The 27,789-nt window shown below is 49.6% G+C and overlaps 14 protein-coding genes and 1 non-coding gene across 15 annotated transcripts in view; 8 read left to right on the forward strand and 7 right to left on the reverse strand.

Moving 5' to 3' along the window:
• BO80DRAFT_462692 (uncharacterized protein) overlaps positions 1-151 on the reverse strand; it is a gene marked incomplete at its 5' end in the record, with an annotated part of 700 nt that extends 549 nt beyond the window's left edge. Inside the window, one exon of the mRNA XM_025722532.1 lies at positions 14-151. Within this exon, the coding sequence (XP_025577811.1) occupies positions 14-151 (138 nt within the window). The remainder of the gene's footprint in view (positions 1-13) is intronic.
• A 221-nt stretch (positions 152-372) lies between these two features.
• BO80DRAFT_422936 (uncharacterized protein) lies at positions 373-1,327 on the reverse strand. Its single transcript, XM_025718934.1, has one exon. It carries the CDS (start codon positions 1,119-1,121, stop codon positions 498-500), a length of 624 nt encoding a protein of 207 aa, XP_025577812.1. The 5' UTR covers positions 1,122-1,327; the 3' UTR covers positions 373-497.
• BO80DRAFT_284736 (uncharacterized protein) lies at positions 1,260-2,653 on the forward strand. Its single transcript, XM_025714946.1, has 2 exons — positions 1,260-1,481; positions 1,653-2,653. Exons 1-2 carry the CDS (start codon positions 1,397-1,399, stop codon positions 2,312-2,314), a joined length of 747 nt encoding a protein of 248 aa, XP_025577813.1. The 5' UTR covers positions 1,260-1,396; the 3' UTR covers positions 2,315-2,653.
• Positions 2,654-3,205: 552 nt separating this feature from the next.
• BO80DRAFT_462694 (histidine phosphatase family protein) lies at positions 3,206-4,207 on the forward strand. The gene is made up of 4 exons (XM_025722533.1): positions 3,206-3,315; positions 3,369-3,747; positions 3,802-4,011; positions 4,058-4,207. Exons 1-4 carry the CDS (start codon positions 3,267-3,269, stop codon positions 4,122-4,124), a joined length of 705 nt encoding a protein of 234 aa, XP_025577814.1. The 5' UTR covers positions 3,206-3,266; the 3' UTR covers positions 4,125-4,207.
• Positions 4,208-4,655: 448 nt separating this feature from the next.
• On the forward strand, positions 4,656-4,767 carry BO80DRAFT_t87. Its single transcript has one exon. It is a non-coding gene; the product is annotated as a tRNA-Leu (tRNA).
• A 191-nt stretch (positions 4,768-4,958) lies between these two features.
• On the reverse strand, positions 4,959-6,674 carry BO80DRAFT_488477 (uncharacterized protein; the record flags this gene model as incomplete). Its single annotated transcript, XM_025723578.1, has 3 exons — positions 4,959-5,958; positions 6,028-6,270; positions 6,321-6,674. 3 exons carry the CDS (start codon positions 6,672-6,674, stop codon positions 5,050-5,052), a joined length of 1,506 nt encoding a protein of 501 aa, XP_025577815.1. The 3' UTR covers positions 4,959-5,049.
• A 278-nt stretch (positions 6,675-6,952) lies between these two features.
• BO80DRAFT_349474 (uncharacterized protein) lies at positions 6,953-8,444 on the forward strand (the record flags this gene model as incomplete). Its single annotated transcript, XM_025715505.1, has 3 exons — positions 6,953-7,134; positions 7,200-7,433; positions 7,478-8,444. The coding sequence occupies 3 exons, from the start codon at positions 6,953-6,955 to the stop codon at positions 8,442-8,444; spliced, it is 1,383 nt and encodes a 460-aa protein (XP_025577816.1).
• Positions 8,445-8,618: 174 nt separating this feature from the next.
• Positions 8,619-9,001, reverse strand: BO80DRAFT_442613 (uncharacterized protein; the record flags this gene model as incomplete). Its single annotated transcript, XM_025721278.1, has 2 exons — positions 8,619-8,638; positions 8,719-9,001. 2 exons carry the CDS (start codon positions 8,999-9,001, stop codon positions 8,619-8,621), a joined length of 303 nt encoding a protein of 100 aa, XP_025577817.1.
• Positions 9,002-10,844: 1,843 nt separating this feature from the next.
• Positions 10,845-11,762, reverse strand: BO80DRAFT_488485 (cell wall mannoprotein 1 family protein; the record flags this gene model as incomplete). Its single annotated transcript, XM_025723579.1, has 2 exons — positions 10,845-10,867; positions 11,213-11,762. 2 exons carry the CDS (start codon positions 11,760-11,762, stop codon positions 10,845-10,847), a joined length of 573 nt encoding a protein of 190 aa, XP_025577818.1.
• Positions 11,763-12,551: 789 nt separating this feature from the next.
• On the reverse strand, positions 12,552-13,335 carry BO80DRAFT_488488 (uncharacterized protein; the record flags this gene model as incomplete). The annotated part of the gene is made up of 2 exons (XM_025723580.1): positions 12,552-12,816; positions 12,872-13,335. The coding sequence occupies 2 exons, from the start codon at positions 13,333-13,335 to the stop codon at positions 12,552-12,554; spliced, it is 729 nt and encodes a 242-aa protein (XP_025577819.1).
• Positions 13,336-15,238: 1,903 nt separating this feature from the next.
• BO80DRAFT_488490 (uncharacterized protein) lies at positions 15,239-17,275 on the reverse strand (the record flags this gene model as incomplete). The annotated part of the gene is made up of 4 exons (XM_025723581.1): positions 15,239-16,010; positions 16,066-16,742; positions 16,796-17,134; positions 17,225-17,275. 4 exons carry the CDS (start codon positions 17,273-17,275, stop codon positions 15,239-15,241), a joined length of 1,839 nt encoding a protein of 612 aa, XP_025577820.1.
• A 1,008-nt stretch (positions 17,276-18,283) lies between these two features.
• BO80DRAFT_349484 (flavin-containing monooxygenase) lies at positions 18,284-20,264 on the forward strand (the record flags this gene model as incomplete). The annotated part of the gene is made up of 9 exons (XM_025715506.1): positions 18,284-18,449; positions 18,512-18,919; positions 18,970-19,034; positions 19,087-19,303; positions 19,363-19,409; positions 19,457-19,597; positions 19,654-19,856; positions 19,916-20,063; positions 20,124-20,264. 9 exons carry the CDS (start codon positions 18,284-18,286, stop codon positions 20,262-20,264), a joined length of 1,536 nt encoding a protein of 511 aa, XP_025577821.1.
• A 2,459-nt stretch (positions 20,265-22,723) lies between these two features.
• Positions 22,724-24,105, forward strand: BO80DRAFT_401535 (aldo/keto reductase; the record flags this gene model as incomplete). The annotated part of the gene is made up of 3 exons (XM_025717568.1): positions 22,724-23,068; positions 23,121-23,298; positions 23,366-24,105. The coding sequence occupies exons 1-3, from the start codon at positions 22,907-22,909 to the stop codon at positions 24,103-24,105; spliced, it is 1,080 nt and encodes a 359-aa protein (XP_025577822.1). The 5' UTR covers positions 22,724-22,906.
• Positions 24,106-24,548: 443 nt separating this feature from the next.
• BO80DRAFT_462697 (uncharacterized protein) lies at positions 24,549-25,014 on the forward strand (the record flags this gene model as incomplete). Its single annotated transcript, XM_025722534.1, has 2 exons — positions 24,549-24,597; positions 24,653-25,014. 2 exons carry the CDS (start codon positions 24,549-24,551, stop codon positions 24,955-24,957), a joined length of 354 nt encoding a protein of 117 aa, XP_025577823.1. The 3' UTR covers positions 24,958-25,014.
• A 666-nt stretch (positions 25,015-25,680) lies between these two features.
• On the forward strand, positions 25,681-27,426 carry BO80DRAFT_422939 (MFS monocarboxylate transporter). The gene is made up of 2 exons (XM_025718935.1): positions 25,681-26,034; positions 26,090-27,426. The coding sequence occupies exons 1-2, from the start codon at positions 25,847-25,849 to the stop codon at positions 27,222-27,224; spliced, it is 1,323 nt and encodes a 440-aa protein (XP_025577824.1). The 5' UTR covers positions 25,681-25,846; the 3' UTR covers positions 27,225-27,426.
• The last annotated feature ends 363 nt before the right edge of the window (positions 27,427-27,789 follow it).

The raw sequence follows: 27,789 nt of genomic DNA on the forward strand, positions 1-27,789 counted from the left end.
GAGATCGGCGTACTATATACTCAGTGGCGGGGTGGTGTGTAGGGCTTGGGGAGTGGGGACGGAGACGGACGTGGTGGGGATGGGAGTTTTGGGAGCCCGAGGTGGCTTCCTCGTAGGGAGGGGTGGGTTCGAAGGGTGTTGGGTGGCCCATTTTGGATGATTTGGGGTTGGGGGTATGATGGTTTGGATTATGGTTGATGCTGGATGAGAGGTAGGATGGATGTTATTATGGCGGTTTGGGGAATGGTGCTGCCTGGTATAAGGTACGGCTGGAGGATCCGAGTCACATGCGCCTCGCGGCACAGCCACACCAGCTTACTGTGCTACCTGTCAATTACATGGCTTGATTTAGTGGCTGTCAAGTGGTTAAAGTTTAGGGGTGATGCTTGTTGGTCTTATTGGCTAAGGCTGCTATAGAGGATAGCTCTATGTAGAGACAGGGCAAGGGATCAGGTGACCTGCATCAATCACCAGTCTCATTCCAATCCCAAAGATATCTACAGCCGATTCGGAACCAAATTCAGGCTTGGCCCACAATACGCCTCAGCATCAAACTTGTCCTTCTTGCCCAATCTGACATAGCCATCCCACGGACCGCCCTCATCAAACCGCATGCACATCGTATCGCAATCCCTCCGACAGCTCTTGTAATGCTTCTTGTCGATAAACTCCTTCACGGCTTTGCCCACCGTCTGACTCAAGCTGGTGTAATCGCAGTCCGTCATTTTCGATGAATACGTGAACCGCCATCCATCATACACCCGCTCGAAGTAATCGCATTGCTTCTCCTCAAAATCCTCGAGGTTGATGGTGATCGTTGGGATTGCATTCGGGGGCTGTTGCTGCTGCTCGCGTACGGCCTCTGCCCAGGCCTTGCCGAATCCCTGGGCGATTTCTTCCTTAGAGGCGCATTTCTTATCTTGGGTGGACTCGGAGTCCGAGCTGAGGATGGGTTCGATGCCAATGATATTTGTCAGGGAATCGCTGGCGGAGATCTGGAAATCTGGGTTGGAGGGCTTGCGCGAGTCAACTTCGCTTGCGGAGGGGTCTGCCAGGGATTTCTGGGAGGCGACAACGGAGGTCGTAAGAGAAAGGAGGGCAACGGGGAGTGTCAACTTCATGGTGGCAGATTTTTGAACTGGGATTGATAGGTTGAACTGTCTCGGGGGGTCCGTTGCTTTTGTAGTAGCCCAGTGAAGATTGAGCTAAACGGAGAAGTTGTCGGGCTAATCAAGGCATTGCTAGCCACTAGCCCTGGCAAGGTTAGTTGACCGGAGTAAGGCTGCACTGCCCCGCTATTGGGGCTGAGCGGCTCTCGGATTACGACTCTTGTCAGGCTCGTGTCTAGCTGAATGAGATCCTTAATCTCCTGAAAGCCGGGCGCAGCGGTGCGTATATGCCTCAAGCTGCGACATTTTGCTGCACCGTCCACCTCATCCCAAACGCTAGTAGGAGCCTGCTGCTCGCTGTGATCAAGGACCGTGGGTTCTCCCTACTCGCGGCTATATAGGGTCATTAGCTAGACATCATCCATTGTTCCTTTATACTCACTTGCATACGTACCGGTTTTTTACCCAGCAATTCTGCAAGCAACAGCGTACTCTTCCCGATTATTGCCGCTATACCGAGTCGTATGCTAATAGCACGTCTAGTCAACATGTCCATCGCTCCACTATCTGCTGACTCCACGCCATTGATCCTATTTCGAGTAGAGTACCGTGCAAACAGAAGCCTTAGAGGAGGCCATCTATATGCACGAAGAACGGGTGATACAGACGCGCCAACATGGGAAGATTTCGATGACCACCTGTCATGGGGACGGACACCAACCCGTTTTCTATCCTTTTTCAGCAGTTGGGGACGGGCCATAAAGCGACGACAAGATTTGGAGGATAAAAGAGAAAGAGATATTATTGTAATAGCCATCTGGGCAAAAGATATGCCAGGCGTGTACAGTGCAGAGGAAGTTGCGTGTCGGCTTGAATACTCTAACATGAATCCCGCTGCACAAAGAAGGTGGGACCACCATGATGAATACCTTGTTGAAGGGGGTATTCCGGCTGATGATTACCGAATCCTTGCTGTGTTTGAGGGTGGCGGACCTCCGCGTAGGGTTGTGTTTGAATGGCCTGGGTTGCAGGCATCGACAACCATTCCGACTGGGTTTTTCCCAGGACGGAGATCGAACAACCCACTTCAGGATATCGCAGATGAGATTTACAGTCGCTCGGGGGCTCGCGATGATCTGAAGCGGGATGAGCTTGTACAAGCAATCTCTGGGAGGCTGCCATTTTTGAACTTTGAATATCAGTAGTGAGCAAGCGTGAATGCTTGAGGTTACTGTTGTTCGCGAGTTGAAAGAAAGGGACAAACCAAGGACTTTATTTGATCAAAACAGCCCATTATTTCATCAAATCGTAAAGCTCACTATATTGTCAAACTGATTGTTCTCTCTGCTTCCAGATACTGGACATGGTCACACAGCTCTGTCTTAGATAGTTGCCATCGTTACTATTGTAGGTGTATCATCTCCTCGAGGCTATGCCCGAATTTCAAAGTCGGCAGTGTGAGGCACACTCCTCAAAGACACTAGGTCGCGCATCTAAGTTTGTAGATACAACATAGGTGTAGGTAAAAAGAGGCACAGCAGAGGAAGGTGGAGATGATAGGCCTCCCGGGTAAAGGCACATCCGCTCATGAAAACATTGAGTCACGTGCAAGGCATCAGGCGGCCTCCTTTTCCATTGCAGCCTCAGGCTACCACATCAGGCCACCAGGCCAGTCAGGGAAGCTTGTGTCACCACGTGCCTGCGTGCGGGGATCATTGCCGATGATACCAAAAGTGCCGCAACGGCATAGTCATACTTTATACTGAAAGTGGTAGCCCAATTCTTCATGGGATGTGGTTGTTATCAATTGCAAGTTTTGTCCGGTTTGCTTCCCCGCCACCCCCACTTCATGAAGAGAGGAAGATGAAATTACAAAACAGCATATAGAAACTTGGAGCGAACTATCGGGGATATGATACTAGAATGAAGATCAACTCTATAAATGAAGGCATCGATGCCTTGCTACCATTTAATTAGCCAAAGCCACCCAAATGCAATCTGCTGGGTAGGCTAAAACCAAATCACCCTCCGGTGAACCGCCCCCCCACGGAAGGAATCTTACCTAAAAGTCAAATTTCCCCCGCGTCAACCGATATCCAACGCCCCTCAATCCCACGATTACAACCAAGATCTATCCTTAAACATACGTCATACATCATGCCTGACAAGGACGCTGGTACCCCCCGTGTCTTCCTCTACCGACACGGTATGTACCATAAGCCCCACCCTATAGGGTAATCCACTCAATATCTTCACCAGGAGAGACCGAATGGTCCAAGAGCGGCCAATACACCGGCATCAGCGAGATCGAGCTGACCGAGGACGGTGTCAAGCAGGTGCTGGCCTCGGGAAAGATCCTCGTCGGGGCCGGCAAGTTGATTGACCCGGCCAAGCTGGCGCGGGTGTTTGTCAGTCCGCGCCGGAGAGCCGTGCACACCTTTAACCTGGCATTCAGTGAGGCCGATAAGCAGGCTTTGAAGGATGCTAACAAGGTGGAAGAGACGGAGAGACTGGCCGAGTGGGGGTACGGTCTGTACGAGGGGATGCTGACCAAGGACATCCGCGCCTTGCGTAAGGAACATGGTCTTGATACGGAGCGGCCGTGGGATATTTGGACTGATGGTTGTGAGGAGGGAGAGTAAGTTATATTTTAAGACTAGTGGACTGGTGGGATAGCTGACACGCGGCATAGATCCGCTCAAGATGTGACAGACCGTCTTGATAATCTGATTGCGGAGATCCGGGCTCTTCACCAAGGTAACATGCATGGGGAGAAGCCTTCGGATGTGGTCCTGTTTGCTCATGGCCACACTCTGCGTGCGTTTACGAAGCGCTGGTTGGGTTACCCGATGGACTTTCCGCTGTCCATGATGCTGGAGCCTGGTGCGGTCGGCGTTCTGAGGTATGTCTATCCTGCTGTGGGAGATTACAGAGCTAACGGGTTGTAGCTACCAACATCACAGCATTGATGAGCCCGCTTTCCTGGTGGGTTATGGGTTTCCGTTGGAGAAATGAGTGGGTCGTGCATGACCCTGTGGGAGGCTCAAATAGATGAATGTTTATATCTTAGGAATTTAGATAGGATAGATGAAATGATCTCAACAATTAGTTCGAAGTTATTGCTCAGGTTTGAGGGAAATGAAGAACGTGAGAGCAGAGACTAAGGGCAGGGGGTATCGGGTGACTAACATGCGACCCCCTTCCGTCTATATCCTCCTTATAGTCTGTTCTTGAATCCTGGCGCTTATCTGGCAGTCTGGAATTATATACTGATTTCTTGTCGATCCCCTGAGCTCTCTACCAGATCCACATCTTCCATACCCGGCACGAAATATATATACGGAGCAGCCGCCGGAAAATCTAGCCATTTTCTCAGAGATAAACAGCAGGAGTGTCAAGTACATTCACCTTGCACCTTGCATGCATCGTATACTCAAACCATGTGCTTCTCGCATATGCGAGATGGGGACATACACATCAACAAGTGGCCAGTAAAAGCTCAGTTTTTGCTTGTGAATGCCTTTATCGCTACTTTCAATATCAACCGGCAAGATGGCCGAGCGGTCTAAGGCGCTAGGGTCAGGTCACCTGATCACCTATGTTCTTCGGAATATTCCTAGTCTCGAAAGGGGCGTGGGTTCGAATCCCACTCTTGTCATACTTTTTGCTTTCTTTTTCTGACATATCTATTGCGTGGCATCTACTGCTTTTTGCTGCATATCGACTTTTTTGATTTTGGATTGGTTGTTACATATTGGAAACTTCATTCGCAAAGGAAAGGGCCCAGATACGGCAAAGGGAGCATTACAATGGAGCTGCACAGGCTAATCAAATACGCACTTGAATGCTATTGAGTCGCGATAGGAGGCTCAATTCATCACGTCTTGCCCAGATATATGCTCGATAGGTGCTGAGAGTTTCAGTACGCTGTTGAGGAATATTAGCAACTCACGTCAACCTCCATAACCGAGCACATCCAAGTACCGCCCTGGCTAAGCGAACACACTGGCCCGGGACCGCTTCGCCAAATATCAATGCCCAAGAAATCCCCATGGAGGGCATGATATGTTCCCACGATCGGGAGGCGCTGGACGCCCTGAGCCTCTTTGAGAAAGACATCATATTTGGCTTGTCGCACTTTCCTCTGGATAACATATGTGGTCCCCCCAACGGACAGGGATGGAGACATCAGCTCTTCCAACCGAGCCACCCACGACTCGGGTGTGACGGACTCTCCGAGAATAATTCCGTCGCCTTTTCCGCCTCGTGCCGGCTTGAGCAGATACTCAATCTTGAGGTCATTCTGCTGACGGCACCGTTCAATGAGCTGCGCCAGTTGGCCAGATCCAGGCAGAATGGTCTGGCAAATCCCCTGCTCGAGCAGGCTGGCTTCTTGGACTGCCAGCACCGTTCTCGTCACGAATGAATCGAGCTCCTCCAAAACAATCCCCAGCATCCGCTTGTCGTGGACCAGAAGCAAGGTGCGCATGTCGTTGAAACATCGCAGACTGATCTGCTGAAGAGTGTCATAGCGGAGATCTAGAAGCTCGTGATGATACAGTTCTAGCTCTACCTGATGGATCTCTTCAAGAAGTTCTCCACCTTCGGTTCGGAATCTATTCCACCCCACAGGCGACTCACTATCGACCAGGCAACATAGTCTGTGTCCGCCAGGCGACCGATGGCAGGGTATCAATCGGAGATCATCGGGGGTAATAAAGCGGACCCGTTGGCCCATATGCGTCTTCACATAATGGGCAAGGGGATGAATATCTATCCCAGGCTCTTCCCCCTTGAGCACGTGAAGGGGCAAACTCGGATTGTAGAGTCGCTGCAAACCGTCGAAGAACTACTTCTTATCGTCAGCTGAATCATAGCGTGCAACATGTATAGGACGCGGCTAAACGGCAATACATACAACTTGCGAATTAATGGCCCCCACCAGCTTGCGCCCTGTTATACCAGTTGCCATCAGTGCATCCTGCCCCAGCGCGTTCACCATGAAGCCATTCCAACAGAACCGCGCATTGATTTCGCAAATTCGAAACATTTGCTCATCGTTCGGATGGATCTGCTCCTCGATGAGAAAATCCGGTCTCCAGGATCCGCAGCGCTCCCGAAACGGGCGGATAATGCCGGTGTGCTGGATATCATTCAACCACTGTTCGCATGAGCAGACTGGCGGCCGACCAAGATCGGAACTATTCATACCTGGAGAAGCTTTTCTTCTACGGGCTGAAGAGGCATACGCGCCGGAAAATTTGCGCTCGAATCCGTCCACCATCTGGTAACAATGTCGTCGAGAGCCGTGACGAGGACTTTGTTAAGGGTTGCCAGACGCGCGAGATGCTCTCGGTCGACTAAGATTGGATAAGGACATTGAGACAGGTACAATTTGTCAGGCCACGAGTCGGCCGGACAGGCTTGCAAAAGGCTCGAATGTAGCGCGTCCTGAAGACGCTGACGGGCCTCTGAGCCGACCGCACTAGGAGCTGTGATCTCGACTGAGCCCTCTGTAGAGGGAATAACCCCGATCGACCGCAGTTGAGATTTATGGTTTTTCATGATGGTGGCTGATCAAAAGATGGCACGATGGCAGGACCAAGTCACACAACGGGCCAAATGGCGGGAGATTTATGCTTCCAGGGGCAACTTCGGATCTTTTTTAGCCCTCCTCAAGGTCACCCGTCATGCATATGATCGATCGTGATGCAAGTAGACATTCTATTGACTCATGGCCAAGTCTATCATGGGGCCTGACTAATCCTTTCCATTCCATGCTCATGACTAGACGGTCCTCGAGCCAAGTCAGCATTAGTAAATAATTGTCTGCCTTAGTCACTATGTCGGCTGGCTTCTATCCCTTGGCAGATATTCTCTCCGTCGCTCAGGTCCATCCATTCTATTCGGACACGCAATATCCCCCTACGCGAGAACAGCTCCCTCACATCCTGCATGCCGCTCAAGCCAGTCCGCAAGCCGCCCGGGATCTTGAGTCGTTTCCTTTGACCAGGAAACATTCCCTGTACGTTAAAACTATGGTCAGCCTTCCCCATGCATTGAACGATCTAATCATATCCATTGAACTAGATATCAGCACATCTCTCGACTCACCGTGGACAAGAATTCGCGAAACGGATATCGCCAGGGAACCTTTGTGAGCACCACAGGCGGGGGCTCGGGCGGGGCGCCGATGGTGTTTGCGACGGATGCGCTCGAAAATCGGCAGCAGCGCGCAGTGATGGGAGACATTCTGCGGAACTGTGGCCTCATAGAGCCGGGAGATTGGGTCCTGACACTCCATGTCTCGGGCCACCTATACCGGTACGTGACTCCAATAAATGCCAGGTTTATACCAACCCTTGCAGGGCCCTAGATCTCATGACCGAGTTGTTTGAAAACGCTGGCGCGGCCGTCTTGTGTGCCGGGCCGGAGATGGCGCACTCGGCTGTGGTGGAAGCCATCATTCAGTATCGGGCTAATGCCGTGGCGGGAGATGTCAGCCAGCTTCTGCAGCTAGCCAAGTATGTCAGCACTTTAGACGCAGTGCAAAAGTCTGCGCTCCGCCTAACAAAGTTGTTCTACACATCCGAGTCCATCACGTCCGCTCAGCGAGGCTTTTTGACCTCGGTCTTTGGGGACCTCACCATCTGCTCCGTCATTGGCAGTGCAGAGGCCGGAGCATGGGGTGTCTCGAGCAGCGCGTTGACTGGGATCCCCAAGGCAAACTATACCGATTTCATCGTTGATAAACGGACAATGCACCTGGAGGTCTTTCCTCTGACGGTTGCGGACCAGGAAGCCACTGCGTGTGTGAAGCCAGTACCCCTAGGACAGCCAGGACTGTTAGTTCAGACATCGTTACAGCGTCTACGAAATCCTTTGGTACGATATGTATGTGGCGACATCGCCTCCCTGCACCCGTTGCCATCGACCTTACTGGCAATTCTTCCCAGCCAACACACCGAGCATTACCAAATGATCCGTGTCTACGGCCGAGACCAACGCTCCAGCTTCACCTGGTACGGTGAGTACTTCGAATTCGGGGCGATCGAGGCCTTCATGCGCGCCGAACAGTGGGATATCCTCCTGTGGCAGATCATCCTGCAGGATGCCAGTCCCGAGGGGGCAGATATTGTGTTGGAAGTGCGTATTTTTCGGGATCCGGACAGTCGAGTCAGTCAGGAGCATCTCGCTGCCAAGATCCGGGAGTTTTTCTGGGTGTTTGATTTCAATGCGGAGCTGTTTCGGTTGGAGTTTCTGGGGGATACGAGGGGGTTTCGACGGAGCAGAACGGGGAGGAAGGTGATGCAGTTTGTGGATTTGACTGGTTGAGATATTATGCAGAGAGCTACCTCCGATACAATGGAACACTGCTCATGCAATTAGGGTATAGAGCGTACTCCGACTACTCCCATAGTGGATGCCACTTTTTGCATGTGGATACTGTAGCTTCACCATTCCTAACAACTCTGTGTCAAACCAGCTACTCACAAATGATCCCCAGGCTTAGAACTGAGGTTCGAAGTCTGTTATAGAGTGCAAGGATTCCCCTTCATCCACCAGTCAAATAACACAAGCACACGTAAACTCCATCAACCGTAAAAACCTAAGTAGCGAAGTAGAGTTCCGTGTTCCGCGTACTCGAGGAGAATGCCGTGGGGTGTTGCGCCGTGGTATTGGAGGATGGAGGGGGGACGGGGATACGGGGAGTGGGAGAGACGGATGTAGATGGATTTTTCGAGGTCGCAGGGGATGCGTTCGGTGTCGTTGATGGGGAATTTGAGGATGTGGTTGGTCGTGGGGTCGAGGGCCGCCAGGCTGCTGCTGCCCCAGCCTTTGATGTCTTCGTTGGTGATGCCCGGAGGGAAGGGGATGATATCTGAGGCCATGGGGGGTGTGGAGGGTGGTGGGATTTTTTTTGGTTGTAGCTTGGATACGGGTGTAAGGTGTATAATAAGGGTGTGGTTGTGCTGGAAGGCTGAAGTACAGCTGAGGAGTTGGATCTTAAACCATGCGGAGGGTGGGTCGGATGTTTCAAATATAGTAGTCACCCCAGCCACGGGGGGGGCGCAGTTAGCGTGAAGATCGGGTTGCCCGATGGTGGCTGTGACATCATAAGGTCACACTCAGTGTAGTGACTTACTATGTATTAGGTAGTAATGGAACTTGAGAAAAATCTAATATGGGAAACGTTTTTGCCACGACGATTCCAGCAGAGAATGAGATTTGTGCTGGAGATTTACGGAGTCTATACCCGCCATCGGGTGAACGGATAATGGTTCCGGTTCTTCACCGCCTGTGATCGAACTCGGTATGATGAACCTCGATAGATACACAAGCTGAAATTATCCTGCAGAAGATATGGAACGAATAATTCATAAAAAAAGATATACTCAGTATTGGCAGAATGGATCCTTGGCAGTTTACGGAAAAGCTATTACTTACTATGATCCCTGTGTAGTTCGTCTCTTACTACTTTGACCACCATTTCTCAGATTTCCAGTTATGGCTGAAACTAGAATTATTGATGTAGTTCTTATTCTCCTAGCTCTGACCACCACTGGCGAAACAATATGTGTCATCAATTTTACAGAAGGGTCTGGCTGTTCAAGAAAGGTTGAATGATGATAGGGAGATACATCCTTGAATAAGACAAGATAGCACAGAAAACTCTACCAAGTCATCCACGCTATCGACCAGGCAATTTCAGAATTAGCAATATATCCTCTTGATCCTCTCGCTGGTCTCGTTAGAACCTATCCAAATACTGTATATCCAACATACCAAAAGACCTCAAAGCTAGCAGCAATCCTCTCTCCCAAATAAATGTATTCCCTCTCCGAGCGCCGATAGATTTTCAATCCAAAAACGTCACCTCCACATCAAAATCAATCCAAACCACCCTCCCCGAACAAGCAGCATATCTTTCGGATATACATCACGATGATGAACCAGCGCGCTATGAACGTCCTTTAACCCGGATAACCTGCGCAAAGCGATCGGATGAATAGTTCACACAGTTCAGCTCTTCGACGTTCTCTGAATATTCAGTGAAATAGCACTCGGACGGTTTCTGTCGTTGAGAAAGTGACGGAGGTGCGGGTCGAACTGGGCTGGATCAATCTGATCGAAGTATCGATGATAGTTGGGAACGGATCCCCGATTGCAGACCCTATACTGTCGGAGGTTTCGGTATGCGCGCAATTCGCAGTGGAAAGGGTTTAAGTCTCGGCCTGTCTTGGTGAAGCCGGGCCGCCATTGTTGTGGAAATTGGGGTTAGGTGGTTTGTGAGAGTTGAATGGTATTGACTTACGAATTTCAGAACGTAGCGAGTCATTTGTATCGTGACCTGGAATATAGAGGATGCTTCGGGACTTTTAAGTTGCTTGTCGATTTGCAGCAGACTCAGAGAGGGTTCAAATAGTCGGTAGGAGATTGGGACTTTTTGGTGATGATTTATTTCACATCATCGATTGTAACCGGAAATTCCCATTGGTTTAAACCATCGATCGGAAATAGGTACTGCGCTTCAGCTGTTGGTAAGGCTCCTTAAGAGTGGTTGATTGAGCCGTTCATTCTTTAGGACACCTACAACTAGATCCTCGAGAAATATAATATAGAATGCTTATTTGGAATCTTCGTAATAACCCTGGGTGTATAGTAATTTGTACAAAGGTGTGTAATTAGTCGATAAGTTAAAAAAAGTGTACCCACTCATGTAGGTGGTATTATTCATATTCTGATACTATGATCAACTAGCAGATTGGTGGAATACCCATATTTAATTTGATGATATCCATTCGACAGTTAAATTTGTTGTGATGATAGTAAAAAGCAAACACAGATAGTGACATAGTCCAGGCTACGCACAGAATTATGAAAATCACGGTGGTAACCAGCGCCTATAAGGCCTAGGGAGGGAAAACCGCAACACGGGATGCCAGATTGATACCGTCCATCTGTATCAAACCGCCGAGCCAGATTAGGGGGGAAGGATACACTGCACAGCAGACACTATCCCAACCTAACACCCCCGATCTAAACCGCAATCTCAATCGGAGCAGCCTCAGCCTGCGCCTCAACCTCGTCCTCAGCCTCACGGGCCTTCTTCGGAGCCTGATCAGCAAAATCCTTGACACCAGTATTGATCGCCTCAGAGATACCACCCGCAATGGAGCCAGCAAGGCTCTGCAGGTTCTTCGGAACCTTGGACACAATAGTATCCGACAACTTCTTCGCGGCCGCCTTCTGCTGAGTCAAATCATTGTAGGTCTGAGCGCCCTTGCCCGCCTTGACAATCTGGGCCTTCTTGCCATCGAGCTTGGTGATGACGGTGGAGATCTTATTCTTGAGATCGTTGACGGGACCCGGGAGACCGAGGGCATCGCCGGAGCTGAGCGCCGCGGTGCCGCTGACCTTCTTGTTGCCGTTGTTGATGGCCGTCACGAGGTTGTCGGAGGCTTGTTGGAGCTTGGCCACGCTGCCGCCGTTGTAGGCTTGGATGGCGGACCCGAGGGCGTCGACTTTGGTGCCGATGTTGGTGAGAACGCCCGTCACGGTGGGGAGATCGCGCTCTTCGACCGGCGTGGGCGCGGCGAGGGAACCGACGGCGAGGCCGAGGGTGAGGAGGGAGAAGACGGAGAACTTCATTGTGATTGAATTGAGTGGTTTTGTAGTGATGTTGATTGATGAGGATGCTGATGATGGTGAATTGGATGGATAGTTGGGCGACTTTATACCTTTGGCTGCACCATAAACAAGTCACGGAATCATACTGTGCTGCTGGTGGAGGTACTTAGATATGATGATCTGCAGACCCGAATTTTGGTGATCGACAGGGATCGAATCACCGATGGTTAGAAAATGTCCAAATTTCTGGGGAAACTTAAACCATGGACTTGAAAAACGGATGATCTAAGCATTTGAACGTGCTTGGCTAAACTTTATTTCCAAAAATATAACACGATCCCAGTATTGCTGATGGTACCGTCGGCCGGGATCTTCCTGATCGCCCACGGGGAGATTTTGATATACCGCCCTCAATTATCAGTTCGCGTTGAATTTGTATCATCTTCAGACTCAAGTGCAGGTGTCTAGGTGAGGGTTGTAGGATTTGATGCAGTGATCAGCTGGTCGATCTCATCCTTCGATGATACCCTAATATACAACAGCCTGGTGGGCGATATAGAAGGTAGCATTGTGAAACGGATGGAGGCACATTGAAACGGTACAGTCTGGGGCGCTACGACCACAGCGGGGCACGTCCGTGCTACTCCCTCGCTCCTGCCTTTCAAGGCTTGGGTTTTAGGTTACCAAAATTCTACGTGTGGCATAGATATCCCTGAGGCCTCGGTTTACTAAGACTGTAACATAAGCGATAAGCTAGCTATTCGAAGAAAGGGATGTGTAGAAAAGCACCGCCAGCTAATAGCGACGCAATTAAGCTCTCCAAGGGGGCCGACTTTTCAGTTTGGTCGGCTGCTTTCCTGATGGTCCCTCCTCAGGCTTCCTGTACGGCGCACGCCAGATATTGAATGCTTCCACGAAGGGGCTCTCCTCGTCGACCGGAAACGATGTGCTGCTGGTCGGGTCCGTAAATGCAAGGCCCTCGAGGTCGATTAAATAAAGCTTGTTTGTCCGCGCATCGTAGTTGAGATAGCTGGGATGTTCCTGGATTAGCTTATAGCTATTCTGGCGCATCGTCCTGCGAGATGGACACACCCGTTAGCAGATGACTTTCATGACAAGCCTTTACATACTCTAAAATATGCGCGAGCTGGGTTCGGATACTCGCGAGCTGGCGATCGGTGAGCTCTTCATGGATCTCATCCAGATTCTCACCGGGAGGAGGTTTCATGACGATGAAGTCGACATAGCCGTCGGGAAAAGGCATCCACTCAGGCTGATCCTGAGTTTGATGCTTAAGGTATTTTGGTCCGAGTCCAGCTTTAGACAAGAGTATTGTAGCCTCAACCTCATGGCAGTAATGTTGCTCGGCGATCTCCAGAATTTCATCATTTAGATCGTCGAAGTCAAAGTATTTTGGGTCCAGTTGGTAGCGTATCTTGAGCAAAGACGGTTTTTGGTTGTCTATGTTTCTGGCCTTTGCTAGAACATGGCGTTGGCCCATTCGCATATCCAGAACCTCGGAGAGTTGCTCCTCGATTTTGAGTTTCCTCCCGTCGAAATCGAAGACTCGTCCTTCTAAGCTGTAAGCCCACATGGCTGAGATATTGCGTGGTTAACTATTCGACTAGGAATGGGGGTATGGTCTGAATTGATGGCTGATTGAAGATGAATGTTGTGAGTAGTGAGGCGAAAAGGTTTCTTGGCAGGAGAAAGTCATGTTGGGTCACAGCCCCATCACAGAAAGAGCCCACCATTGACCATGACACTTGAATCGCGTCATTGTGAATATGTCATCAGAATTGCTTCATAGAGATGTGGCTTCTCTCCTGAAGGTCGCCTCCTGCTGTGAAAAAATTTTCTAGAAACACGAAACAATGTAATCAGTGGTCTCCAGTTTATTGGAATTACTTGTATTGAAGACCGTTTTCAGGTAGCTCTAATCTAACAGTTCATTTTATATGCATCATAAGAGTCTCAACGGTGCATCGACGATCTCTTTTATTATAATCGGACAGAACTAGATACAATACAGACTTTTCTAAAGGATCTGGAGAGTAAGTCTAGGTATGAACATAAGTCGTTTAGATAAAAAACTGACATCTGATCCTCAAAGGAACTGTGAAGCAGAAAATAGGTTTTGATATGTCACTCATGCCGTAGATTTGTGATACCTGGTCACTGTCATCCTTCATCTATGATCATTCAACAAACCATACAATGCATTCATCTACATCAATTTTCCAACTTCACCTAGGCTTATAGTAGGATTCACCACAGAGAAGCTTATACCCTGCCCCTTATCCTTTCCTTTAAATATCTTCTTCCCCCAATTTCTCCTTCCTATATTCAGAACATCCCCATTTACGCATTCTAATTAGATGACGAATATGATCCTTCTTGACTTATTTTGCAGTCTACACACAGATTACAAACCACTTTCTGCAATCAGTTGACACAGCCACCATTTGAAAAATGCTCTCTGCTAAAGCTGCCAAATGGCGTCGCCATCTTAATAACCGGAAAAGTCTTTCGAACACTGAAGCCCGGAAAGCCCCAGTTCATGCTCAAAGACCAAGTACAGACTTAGTCAGATCCCTCAAAGGAAGTAAAGACCATCCATATTATGGGCAATGTCAATCTATTATACCCATGGTACCTCAAGAGGGGTTATATGCCTTACAAACTAGGTAAATGACCACCCATCTATTACGTATCTGAGTACCATACACTAATCCCAGTCTTGATAAGTATAGGCCAAATCGCCAGGTACATGGCATCGCCATACATACTCGTTATGGAATCTTCACCACATACGAGTACATATGGTTCTTGAAGCGAATCGATAATCTACGATTCGCCATGTCGCAGATACATGGACGACCACCATACTCGCTATGGCATTATGACCACGTACGAGTACACGTGGTTTGTGAAGAGACTTGACAATCTACGATTCGCCATGTCGCCACCGATAAGTGCAAGAGCCCAGTCTTCCGCTACCAGCGTCTCACTGAGAGAGTGTCTCTTTGCCATGGCACTCAAGGCCACGGATGACAAAGACAGCTTCTTTCCAGTGTATGGGGCGAAGATAGTAAGATATAGTGTTCTTACAGTTTATACCATCTTGGTATAGACTGCTCGCGGACAACTCTACGCCAGGGTATCGAAATACCCGCGCAAAGTGAGAAGAAAGACCCATTGAATGATGCAGTGATCGGGACTTGCGTATCTCTTTGGAACTTGTGGTTTTCGGTTTTATTGCGTTTATGTCGTTTAAGCTTCTTGTGACTGCTCTTCTTGAGATAGACTGTGCTTCATTCTGGATAAAGAGATGGAGGTCATTTATCCATGTCCCTGTGGCATCTAACCACAAAATCACCGGCATATAATCAGTTTGCGGTGAGATGATCTCACTAACAAAGAGTTAGTGTTGAATTACATACCAGTTTTGCAGTATCAGCTAACCTCAGAGCCACATAGATAACACCCCGAATCAATTACAACCCCTCCCCCCACCCAAACGGATTGAGATAGTATTCCCCCAGATAAGTCTCCAACAAATCCCACCCAGCATAAACAACCGACCCAGACACCGGACCAATGCTCAGATATTCCAACCAAGCCCTAACCCCATCGATTCGCACAGCCATCTCCAACCCCACACCAACCAACACCATCCTCACCATGATAAAGCACAACTGCACAACCGCTTGAGACTCAATCGGCAACATCAGCGACAAAAGATGATGGAATACACATTTTCGATACTTCCAATACGTATCTGGCGCACAATTCACCGAAACGAATCGAGCCATAAAGGTTGTCTCGGATGCCGATGACCGACGCAGCCATGGGATGAGATGGTTGGCTGCAGCGCATTTCCATCGCGATTGGAATCCGGGGGTGCTGGATTTTAAGCTTAGAGTATCATCAAGGGCTGGTGTTGCGCGGTCAAGTAAATCAGTCAATAAGGTCCAGTCAGACACATACAGACGGGAAGATGTATCGTCGGCTTCGGTTATGCATGGCATACATTCTGCCAGGAATCCTTGTTTTGCGGTTCGGTACTGCGTGATACTTGTGTAGAATCGAGGTGTTATGGGGCAGATTTCGAGACTTGGTCGAGGATGCGAGGTGGGGGGTACAGGAGAGTGGAAAGTGATCGGCTCGAAGCTGATTGTTTTGGGCGGAGTATATTTCAATGTCAGGGGGATATTGCAGTGCTTGATGAGCTGAGAGAGGTATTCGCAGAATACCAGTTCTAAGGATCTAAGCCGTGAAGCTGTTAGGATTTGAGATGGTTATCGGAGGAGGAATCAAGCACCTTTCAACGGGAGTTTCCTTTCGTGCGATACTCCCCTTCCTAACTTCTGGCCGCTGCAAATACTTCAACCCTCCCCTGAACCGGACCCTCAGAGCCTCTTTGACAATTCGTGGTGCTGAGAGGGCACCGACATGTGTCCATCGCATAACAAACTTCATAATCGTCCACGAGGACGAATCCAACGCATCAACCGCATCGCCCCAAGACGATAACCGACTCGTCACCTTTATCTGTCCCTCGGGGCTGACTGAGCTGAGGGTCGACTGCAGTCGCGGAGGAACTTCACTCAACATATCAGAGAATTTAGCCGGCATTGAGCCACCGACCTTTTCGAACGGGGATCCGAAGATGCTCTTCTCCCATGACCCTTTATAGTTGGTGCATTTCGAGAGGGATGTTCGAAACACGAGTTCTTCCGGCTGGGTGAGCCCATTCTGAGATCTAGCAGGGACTGTTTGCGACACTTCACAAATGTCTTCTTTCTGTGAGCCGGCCGGGGCGAGCGAGAAGAAGAAATTCCGCTTCTCGTAGAAAGAGTTGTTGATCTCCATGATCATGGCCGTTAGTTCGCGCGAGGGAGAGTATAGATACCAGTAGTTGATGGCACTTTTCTGCCACCATAGGAATCTGGGGACACTGAGGAGATACGCATACGGATAATCCTTTGGGTTTTGGTCCTAGCTTACTGTCAGTGACACGTACTATAGAGAAGCCCTAGGGATATATTTACCACTGATCGAAGAAAAACATGTAGTTTCTCTTCCAGGCTGCGTTCACCACTCCCGGGGTCAAGGTAGTAGGCCGCATCAATCGTGAACCAGCATTTCTGCCACCACCTCTCTTTGGAAGGGATATTGTCGATGGACAAGAGATTCCCGACACGGCCACGGAGGCCCACTGGGATACCGATCATGAAATAATCATACCAGTAATTATAGCGCTCAGTCACGGGGAAGCGACGAGCGTGGGAGAGTTTTGCCGGGAATAAGAACGGTTTTCCGAGGAATTCCCTTTTGGTGCAGCTGCTGTGAAGATGGAGTTTGCGGAAGAAATATGTAGACCAGATTAACTTGAGGAATAAGGTAGTAGAAGATACGAGAATGCCCAAGGCTAGAGAGAAACAGAATGCCTGTAGCGACTGAAAGGATAGCTTTGATACCCTGAAGAGCAGGGCAAGGGAAGAGAAGTAAATCAGCGCACGCAAAAACATTTTGAGTACAATATATCTGTAGCGGGAAGTCTCATGCTACAGTCCAACAGCAGTCGTATATGTCGAAGATATACTCTCCCGTGATAGATGCCATCTGCGGATGAGCTTAAAGGGAGGTTACACAGCCTCTGTCTCGGAATGTGGACATCTGCAAGTCGCCATAAAAGAAACCGACATATTCTTTCTGGAATGTTGTTAGCTGCATGTCACCGAAAAGACACTGACAGATCCTCCCGGAAATGTGGAAATCTGCATGTCACCTTAAAAGGACTGACAGATCATCTTAGGAATGTTGTTATATGCATATCGCTGTAACAGGAAGTGACAGATCCTCTCGACTATGCTGCAATTGCAATTAACATATCACGGTACAGTCTGTAAAGATTGTTTGTCTTGTCAGTAAATGTTAGAATTTCTGTCAGTCCACTACTATAACAAGTTGCTGCCATTTTCCTGCAGCTTCTGGATAATATAAGTTCTCCCGAAAGTCGTACTACTGGCAATGTAGTGCCTCTGGTGGGCCATCAGATTGTTCCAGATTAAGGAGGAAGAAAAGTTCCTCCTGAGGGCTCATGCCTTATCGAAACAAATGAAAGCACTTGTCTCGCTCTTTCCCTCTTGAATGATCTACCGCTAGCATGCAGGAAGCGCAGAAATGTTCCAAACTTACTGAGACCAAGACCGGTCTACCGTTCTTAGTGATTTGCCTGGCGATCGGATTTGAAGATCCGAATTTGCGCCGGATGCTAAATGGCCGGCCGATTGATGTGACCTCACGAATGCAGGGGTCTTGCCAAATGCGTCACATAGCCCTCCATGCAGAGGCCGGCCATACGAGAATCCCTGACACATTCAGCGACATAGTATACTCCTTGCATCTGCTATTTATGGTGAGAATCCGGCCATCTCTCTATCGTCTACTGGTATAGATATTCTTCGCACCTGGATTACTGGATATCGTCAAGTATCGATTCTCTTTACACGCGTTTTTCTCAGTTCATCCTCATCATGGCGTTTTCTGAGCCTAAGATTCCGTTCAATGAAGTCATTATCATAGGGGCCGGCTTTTCCGGTCTAGCCATGGCCTGTCAGCTCAAAAGAAAGCTGGGATGTGATGACTTCGCTGTGTTTGATCGAGCTAGTGGATACGGGGGAGCATGGCATGCAAACAAATGTGCGTATGATGCCTCTGTCCCTTGATATTATCTGACCGTATCATCTGCTCACACATCACAGATCCAGGATGCGGCGTCGATATACCAGCAGCACTATACAGCCTCTCTTTTGCGCCAAAAACGGACTTTTCCTGTTTCTTCCCCAAGCAGCACGAGATCCTACACTATATCAATTCGGTGGTCGAAGACCATCAGCTCATGTCGAATTTCACCGGTCATACTGAGTGGGTGGGCGCTTCATGGCAAGAGTCTTCCAAGACATGGCACGTCAATCTTAAAGACCTCCACACTGGGCAAGAATTCACCCGCGAATGCAGAATTCTCATCTCTGCCGTTGGAGCCCTATCGATGCCAAATAACTCCAGTATCCCAGGAGCCGAGCGATTCAAAGGGGATGTTATTCATACAGCAAATTGGGATCGGTCGGTATCTCTGCGAGACAAGCGAGTTGTAGTGATTGGCAACGGTGGTGAGTACTGAGCCGACGATACCAGACTCATCGATTGTTGATGGTCTCAGCATCTGCAACGCAGGTAATACCAGCAATAGCGAAAGATGCTCGTGAAATTACCCAGTTTATCAGGGTGTGTTCAATCTGACTCCTCGTTGTTGTTTTGTCTGCTGAGATTAGACCAGACACCGCAACTCTACCTGCCTGGACAGAATACCACGATTAGCAACCTCTGGCAAAGTGCTTATAAGTACGTGCCGGGACTGCTGGTGCTAGTTAGAATCGTGATATTTCTGTATCTCGAAACAGCCACGCTGCAATTCCGCCGGAATCGGACTGGTGCGAATATGAGAGATCAGCAATTTCTAGTCAGCAGGCGCTACATTCTGGACAATGCTCCTGGTGGGTTAACCCCTGATTACCATGAAATGTGACTAGTATTGTTCTGATACAGTGGACAGAGAAATACTGGCCCTTGTTGATTTCGACTACCGAAGCAGGTTGCAAGGTACACCCAATACCCATGATTCCTGATGATTGTACACTGAACAAGAGAAGAGACGGGTCTTCGACAACGACGGCTACATTCATTGTCTGAACCGAGACAATGTTCACCTAATAAAAGATCCAGTTGTGGAGATTACCGAATCATCAGTCGTAACTCAGTCTGGTCAAACGTATCCTGCCGACGTGATTGTAAGTTCAACACGATCCCTTTCTTGCTGCAAAAATCAGCAATTTAACCTCTACAGATACTTGGAACCGGCTTCTCGTTAGCCCACTTTGACACTAGCATCACAGGCTGCCAAGGAATAACCCGTGCCGAACACTGGCAATCCCTCGGTGGAATCAAAGCATTCAACACAATCGCCCTGTCCGGATTCCCAAACATGTTCTACGTTCTCGGGCCCAACTCAGGCACCGGTCACACGTCGACAATCTATGCTATCGAGAGGTAGGACATCTCTATGTATCACACACCAGTAGTTAGGTGTTGCAAGCTAACCTGTATAGCTACGTTGACCTTATCATCCGCGTCATTGAGCCCATTCTTAAGAAAAAGGCCTCATCTGTACAAGTCAAGGCATCTAGCGAACAGGTTTACAGCAAGAAGATCGAGCAGGCGCTGCAGAAGACGGTCTATAACAATGCATGTCCAAGTGTAAGACGGATGTCTTGTTCGCGCGCGGTCTCTTCCTAGCTGATGGTTTTATTCTGGTAGTGGTTCATCGACAAGAAGACCGGCACCAATTGGGCGATTTATCCTTGGAGTTCCTTTTGGATGTGGTATACCACGAGAGCTGCGGGACTCGATGACTGGATTCTTGAGGTACGAGTCTCACGGGTTTTGAACAAGAATTAGTGTGCTGACGTCGATATTTCTGCTACAGTAAAAGTGTTCATGTTGTTGATCGTATGGCAACCTTGCAAGGACCCATCAAGAAGTGAACACATCTGCGTGAGGAAGAGGCTACAGGATTGAATTCGCAGTTATTTCTTCAATTTAGCAACATTTTGTCCTTGGTTTTTCGCATTGGTCATTTTGCAACATCCCTTTAGATGTCCGTTAGATGACATAATAGTCACTATTGAGTAATTATTCAAGGCCCTGGTAACCCATCAAACCCGAACAAGGTACGCTCTTTCCGAGATTCCAAATCAATAATTTCCGTCGTCCCTGCCTCGGCCCGTCCCGGATAACACCCCTTATCCTATTACCAAGGTCAGAACGAAAGGGCTCGGCATCTCATCAAAGTTTCGGCAATTCTTAGACACCTACTAGATAGATGGCTTGAGCCAACATATCGTCCACCAAAATCATCCAAGCAAGCGCCCCTCACTATAGTTAACTATACATCTCCCTGCTTGCAAAAACCACCAAGACAAGTATATGACACAGAGAAGTTAGCAGGAACGCAACCAAGCCCGAGATCAACGCTACATGACGCGTACAACACTGAATCAAGCCAGATGCATACGATCGACCAAAAATGGATATCCGGATTATTGGAAAAAGCCCTTCGGAGCTATTCGGTGATGGAAAACGACAGTGCATGAGTGATAGGTGACATTAAAAGTTTGCTCCGGTCCCTATGCAGCTCGCCCCTTACGTTCAACGGATAAGGGCTTCGTTAATCGTACGGAGTAAACTGTGCAGCGATCAGAGGAATCCACATTTCCATTTCACCCTGCACTGCGTACCAGTAGCCGATGTGTGACACAATCCAGATGCTTGTGTCCAAGTACATGCGAGCAGACCATCAAAGAGGCAAGGAGGAATGTTTCTAGGAGGTTCTTCCGCGTGCTGTCATGTGGCTGTGAGACACATTCTTGCCTTCAAGTGGTCAGGATGCCAAGCTTGAGCATGTGGTGGAGAAGATCGCCGGCCTGGACAGGGGTCGGGGAATCTCCACGGGGTATTTCCGACATTCTTTGCGTGGATACCAAACTTTAACGGCTGCAGCAGGTGTCGCATTTGCCTTATCAACTTTCGGTGGCATTGAAGATCAACGGTTAATTGGTATCTCTGGGAACTCTTGAGATGATCCTCGTAGCTAGGCTTGTCGATCGTTAGACTCTTTCCTCTGTGGTCTTCGTGCAGCGTCATCCGTCTGTATTTAGATCAATGCATACATCTTGAGGATCACGAATATGATCTCCTTGGCATTGTTTACATTCATCCCAACAGTAGAACGCCCTTTAGGTTAATCTAATCAATATTGCGTGCTTGTCGCTGCCCTCTCTCTATACGGAGCACTGGTTTATTTAATCTGCCTAAAGCCTACCGCTTTGATTTGGATTACCGGAAATACTACTGGGCGCGGCTATGTAGTTTTATCCATTATTTCAAAGACCAGTTTCATTATGTCCTTGAGATCAGTTTCAAACTTGATGGTACTAGCAGTTGCTAGCTAATAAGTAGAGATATGTACTAACGGCACTCTTATGACTGCTTATTTAACCCAGCTGCACTCACCCCCCCTTCCAGCTAGCACTAGTTGTCGGGAAAGTCGCAACTGGATTACGGCTTGTTTGCTGTTCGAGTATATCTTAGGAACGGCTGAGCGGAAACGACTATTCCTGAGTTAATCTCCTTCCAGAATATTGCTAATATTATCGGGTCCATGGGAACTTCCCTTTCTGCTATGTTTGTGACAACCTTGGTCATCTTGCAGTCCAAACACCCTCCCCGGGTCCCTTCATTGCGGGAAGGTAGTGCATCAATCCCACCATACTCGATCTTCTTACTAATTTCCTTCGTAATTTCCGCTACAGCCAGGTTCTGTACCCACGGAACCAAAAGCGAGAGAAGACAGAGGAAAGAAACAAAACATGCACACATTCTACAAGGATACGTGTGACCCTGCGCACGGTCCTAGACCAATCTTGGCATCCACTCTGCCTTATCTTCCTCACTATCTATTGGACAATCAGCCCAAAAAAAGCTCCTATCAGTGACCCACTAAGCATAAGCCGGTTGCAGGTTAATCTCCGGAGTCTCTAACTCCGCTCCATCGAAGATGACGGAATAAGCAGGAACAAGTTCAAGGAATATGGCCAGAGTAACTACCCCTCTCAAGCTAGAGCAAGTCTCATATGGATAGTTAGCTAGCATCTAGTTGCTTACGTGTCACCGCCTATTGGATAAAGCCCCACTCTCTATGACCCACTTCAATATAAGCGTAAGCAAGTTACATGATGTCCAGCGCCATCAGAAAGTTAAATCTTGAAGACCAACCCCATTCAATCCTCCGCACATAAGAGTCTTCAATCAGTATATCCGAGTCATTAACCTCCGACGCTCATTGCTGACATCCAAATGGAACTTCCCCGCTTGCTCCAGGGTTGAATGACACCAGACACTACTTATCTCTGAAATCAACTGTAGACCAAGTCCCTCCATCGACGAGATAAATACCAGTCCAGCCTCCATGATCTAGCCATACTCACTCACAGCCAACCCCACAACCATACCATCAACTCACAACCACCCAAGTCACCACCATGTCCGCCGACATCCCAGCTGCCATGCGCACCTCGCTCGAAAACTCCAAATGCGAGTACCGCCGTCTTGGAAACAGCGGCCTGACCGTCTCTGTTCCCATCCTCGGATGCATGAGCTTGGGAGATAAAAAGTCCCAGCCATGGACGATTAGTGAAGACGAGGTGCGTCCATCATCCTACCCCAAATCACCCCTCACTAACCCCAAAGCACTAGGCCCTCCCCCTCCTCAAAGCCGCCTACGACTCCGGCCTCAACACCTGGGACACAGCCAACGCATACTCCAACGGTGTCTCAGAGACCATCGTCGGCAAAGCCCTCAAAACCTACAACATCCCGCGCGAAAAAGTAGTCATCTTGACAAAATGTTTCTGGGGCGTTTCCGAACAACCTGGTACAGCCCCCTCCCCTTGCCCCTCTCCTCTACCACATAACCTCAGTCCTAACACCAACCCACCCAGAAATCCTACACTGGTCTAATCGCCCCCCCATCGAACTCTCCAAAGACTACCAAAACCAATACGGCCTATCACGAACCGCCATCTTCAACCAAGTCAACGCGTCCCTTCGCCGCCTAGACACCCCCTACATCGACCTGCTCCAAATCCACCGCTTCGACACCACCACCCCCATCGAAGAAACCATGAAAGCACTGCACGATCTCATCACATCCGGAAAAGTGCGCTACATCGGAGCGAGTACCATGTACGCGACGCAGTTCGCGCGGATGCAATTCTGCGCGGAACGCAACGGATGGACCAAGTTCATCAGTATGCAGAATCAGTATAGTTTGTTGTATCGGGAGGAGGAGCGGGAGATGATTCGTTTTTGTAATGATACGGGCGTGGGGTTGATTCCGTGGGCGCCGTTGAATCGGGGGCATTTGGCGAGGAGGCCGGAGGGGTTTGGGGGGACGGTGAGGAGTGGCGAGGAGAAGGATTGGGGTATAGGGCTGGGGGAGCAGGATGTCAGGATTATTCAGAGGGTCGCGGAGGTCGCGGACAAGAAGGGGTGGACTATGGCGCAGGTGGCGTTGGCGTGGATTAATCGGCGGGTGGTGAGTCCGATTATTGGGTTTAGTAGTGTCGAGAGGATGGAGGAGGCGATTGCGGTGAGGGGGAAAGTGTTGACCGAGGAGGAGGAGAGGTTTTTGGAGGAGTTGTATAGGGCCAAGGAGGCTTTGGTGCCTGAGTTTCTTTAGATTGCCTGTCTGGTTAGTTAAGGAGCTGACTAGTTAATCATGCACTCGCAGCTGCTGACAAATTCAAAATGGACGAAAGTGATTCAGCCTGGTCACTGGACATTTCTATAAAAATAAATGGTAAGGCTTGCCAAGAGTTGCCCCTTTTTGCGATCTCTTGCCAGATACCGAGGGAGAGACATGGTAAGCTTTTTTCAGGGCAATTGGAATCGGTCTACACCACCCGGACGAATCCCTTGGCGGCCATTACAAGGATGGAGCGGAAAGGTTCGTAGCGCCAGAAGGCCACCTCGAATGTAAGTTGGAGCAGGATCAGGTCGAGGTGACGAATGTCAGACACGCAGATACACGTACTCTGGGTTCCCTTGGGACATACTGACGAGAATCCCTTCTGTAGCACCGTGGGAGTAGTATAGCAAATGGCTGAACAGCTAGGGCAAGCCATGGTTGCCAGTGTCACAATTGACCTGGACGGCGTCGGCGATGTCCCCAGTACGCTGATACTGCATAATATTTGCGTGTTGGACATGTATTTCCTGGAGTGCAGAGCTCTCGGTCTACCTAGATTATTTCAATGGACATGTCACTGCGATGATCTCCGGAGGTACCGTGCTAAAGACCCGGTTCCTGGATCAATCTTCATCAGTTCCTGCGGCAGAGAGACCTCACCCTCTAGCAGTTGGGCTCAGTGACTGCCTGAGTAAGTGCAGCCGGATGCATCACTCGATGCTCTTCGATTGGTTTGCCCACCTGGTCAGCCGTGGAACTCTGCTGGCACCTGTCCTGGAGTTTGTGCACGGGCAGGCGGGCAGCGAGCAACATCTGCAGGGTGTGGTTCAGACCCAGGCGTAGGATTCAGTTGGGCAACGCAAAGCCATGATCCTTCTTGAAAACCGATGGGCGGGAGGGAGGAATCAACTGTGTATCTTGAACTGTGTCGGACCTCAGGATGGAAATATTATGTGTGTCGATAATCTCGGATTCAGATGGCTTCGTGTCCATGATATCAACGGGTGGTGAATCTCGATCTGCCGTCAACCCTATGCGCTCAACCAGTTCACAGGGCATCTACACGGCACGACCCGTGTATCCACAAGCCCATAATAGCCCTGAGAACGCCATCTGGCCCAGCAATGGACCATCGGAGTATTCTTCTTGACCATCGATTAAGCCTGGTACACCCAATCATATCCGTGGGGAAACGCCACTGGTGCACGGCATAAGCACTAAAATCCACTAGTCAACGCTTGCCTGGTAATCCTCCAACCAGAGCCCTGGATAACGCGAGAATGGCGCGATCTGGGCACGGGAATCGGGCAGGGGTCACTTCCTGTCTTTGCGGCCCCATCCAATCGAATCTGATCCGAGTCCACCGACTAAGATCAATGTAGAAAGCCGACTGCAATTGATTAGTCTGGTTCCCTTGTTCCTCGGACAGACCAAATAGCCCCCAGATTTGTAATCCTCGGCCTTTCGCGCCCGACCGAGTCCGGCTGGGGATGAAGCTGCGCTGGACGAAGTAGTAGCCCTAACCCATATGCCCAACACCCTGTCACTCAACCACGCCAACCCTCCAATCACAATCCCTTTCTGCATGTTATACAGCAAGGCTGAAGGGTGACAGTTAGCTCCCGATGACAAATTCGTTTGGCCGAGGGATGTATAGATCCTATACAACTTCATATAACTATGGTCCCGATAGCAAACTGTATCGGCCTCAGTCACACACCACTCGGGCACCATGTCTCTTCCGTTGATGAATCCGGACGACAAACCTTCCACTCCTCCTTCATCTGCCCTGATGGTCGATTCGGATGCATCCGAGACGGAGAAGCAGCAGCCCGACACGGCGCCCCCGCCGCCTCCAGATAGCGGATTGACTGCCTGGCTGCAAGTGCTGGGAGCGTTTTTCCTATTCTTCAATTCATGGTACGTACCTAAAGAAACCAATCTTTCCTCCCTCCAGCACTTAACCAGCACGTAGGGGCATTCTCAACGCTTTTGGACCCTTCCAAAGCTACTACCAATCAACCCTCATTCCCAACGACGACTCCTCGCAAATCACATGGATCGGCACCTTCCAAGGCTTTATCCTATTCCTGGTAGGCGTGATTGTCGGCCCCATCTTCGACAAGGGATACCTGCGCAGTCTTGTCGCGATCGGGACATTCATGGTAGTATTCGGCATGATGATGACTTCGCTCGCGACCAAATACTACCAGCTCTTCCTAGCACAAGGCGTCACGGTAGGAATCGGCTGCGCCTTTCTCTTCCTCCCCAGCATCGCCATTGTGGCCACGTACTTCACCTCCCGCCGCGCCGTCGCCACGGGCATCACCGCGTCCGGCGGCAGTATCGGCGCCGTGATCTACCCGATCATGTTCCATAAATTGATCGACAAGGTCGGGTTTGGCTGGACGACGCGCATCATCGGGTTTGTCGCTCTCGCTGGCCTCATCGTGCCCTTGGTCGTCTTGAAACGTCGTCTGCCTCCGCCTGCGCAAAGCCGCTCTCTCATCGACTTCGCGGCTCTCAAAGAACCCCCGTTCCTTGTCTTCAGCTTCGGACTGTTCTTCAGCTTCGTGGGCCTTTACTTCCCCTTCTTCTACCTGCAGAGTTACTTCACCTATTACCTCCACAACGACAGCAGTCTCGCCTTTTACATCTTCTCCGTCCTCAACGCCACCTCCGTCGTGGGCCGCATCACCCCTGGAATCCTCGCGGATCGCTTCGGCGGCCTGAACACACTCATTCCCATTAGCATCCTCGCCACCATCCTCGGGTACGTCTGGTTAGCGGTCGACAACGTAGGCGGAACTGTGGTCTTCACCTGTCTGTATGGCTTCGCTTCGGGGGCCATTGTCTCCCTCCCGCCATCCATTGTCACCCGCATGTCTCCAAATATGGGCGTGGTCGGGACCCGTCTCGGGATGATCTTCATGTTCGCCGGATGTGGGTTTCTCATCGGGACCCCGTGCGCCTCGCTCTTGTTGGATCTGGAGACTGGAGAGTTTTGGAAGGGTCAGGTGTTTACGGCGACGTTTTTGGCAGCGGGGGCGATCTGCTTTGCTTTGGTGCGCGCGATGTTGTGGCGGGGGAATATAGGGTGGAAGATTTGAGATCTGATGTGAGGCATTAGAGGTGTTTCCGATGTGCTGGAAGCACGGATTTTGGTTGTAGATCAGCATATAGGACTGGATGTTGCATATTGGCGTCTTGTGTTCGTTGTTCTTTCTTGATCAAGTGTGATATGTGATCATGCGTGCATCGTCAACAAGTGAACTGTCCTATTCGAACAGTCAGTTGTTCCCAATTATCCAAGAGCAAAGAATAATAGATCTCTTACCTACCAAGCGAGGAGAAGCGAAGAATAAACCACAAATCCCATCCTGTAGTGGGTCTTTTAGCCATGAACCAAATCTCACGATCGTGGGTAGTGGAGTTACCAAATCCACCACCTTCACCCGTCGACAACACGTACCCATACTGCTTGATCCATCACTTATCCGGCGCACATTTGGCTCACTGAGCTTAAGCCTGACGAAGCATATAAGTTAGTGTAAGGATAAAAATACTACATACGACCACAGGGTGTGGAGAACAGGGCTTCCCGTCCGCTCAGCCGTACTTAAGCCACACGCCGGGAGGTTAGTAGTTGGGTGGGTGACCACCAGCGAATCCCTT

Source organism: Aspergillus ibericus, assembly GCF_003184845.1.
Source record: "Aspergillus ibericus CBS 121593 unplaced genomic scaffold BO80scaffold_9, whole genome shotgun sequence".
NCBI classification, from domain to species: domain Eukaryota; kingdom Fungi; phylum Ascomycota; class Eurotiomycetes; order Eurotiales; family Aspergillaceae; genus Aspergillus; species Aspergillus ibericus.

What these genes read in the sequence shown, in the direction of transcription:
- BO80DRAFT_284736 (XM_025714946.1), top strand. Translation starts at nt 1,397, where the DNA reads ATGCCTCAAGCTGCGACATTTTGCTGCACCGTCCACCTCATCCCAAAC. An exon ending in GCTCGCTGTGATCAAGGACC is followed by an intron (nt 1,482 to 1,652) that starts GTGGGTTCTCCC and finishes TAGCACGTCTAG; the next exon opens with TCAACATGTCCATCGCTCCA.
- BO80DRAFT_422936 (XM_025718934.1), bottom strand. Translation starts at nt 1,121, where the DNA reads ATGAAGTTGACACTCCCCGTTGCCCTCCTTTCTCTTACGACCTCCGTT.
- BO80DRAFT_462694 (XM_025722533.1), top strand. Translation starts at nt 3,267, where the DNA reads ATGCCTGACAAGGACGCTGGTACCCCCCGTGTCTTCCTCTACCGACAC. An exon ending in TGTCTTCCTCTACCGACACG is followed by an intron (nt 3,316 to 3,368) that starts GTATGTACCATA and finishes TATCTTCACCAG; the next exon opens with GAGAGACCGAATGGTCCAAG. An exon ending in GATGGTTGTGAGGAGGGAGA is followed by an intron (nt 3,748 to 3,801) that starts GTAAGTTATATT and finishes CACGCGGCATAG; the next exon opens with ATCCGCTCAAGATGTGACAG.
- BO80DRAFT_422939 (XM_025718935.1), top strand. Translation starts at nt 25,847, where the DNA reads ATGTCTCTTCCGTTGATGAATCCGGACGACAAACCTTCCACTCCTCCT. An exon ending in TTCCTATTCTTCAATTCATG is followed by an intron (nt 26,035 to 26,089) that starts GTACGTACCTAA and finishes ACCAGCACGTAG; the next exon opens with GGGCATTCTCAACGCTTTTG.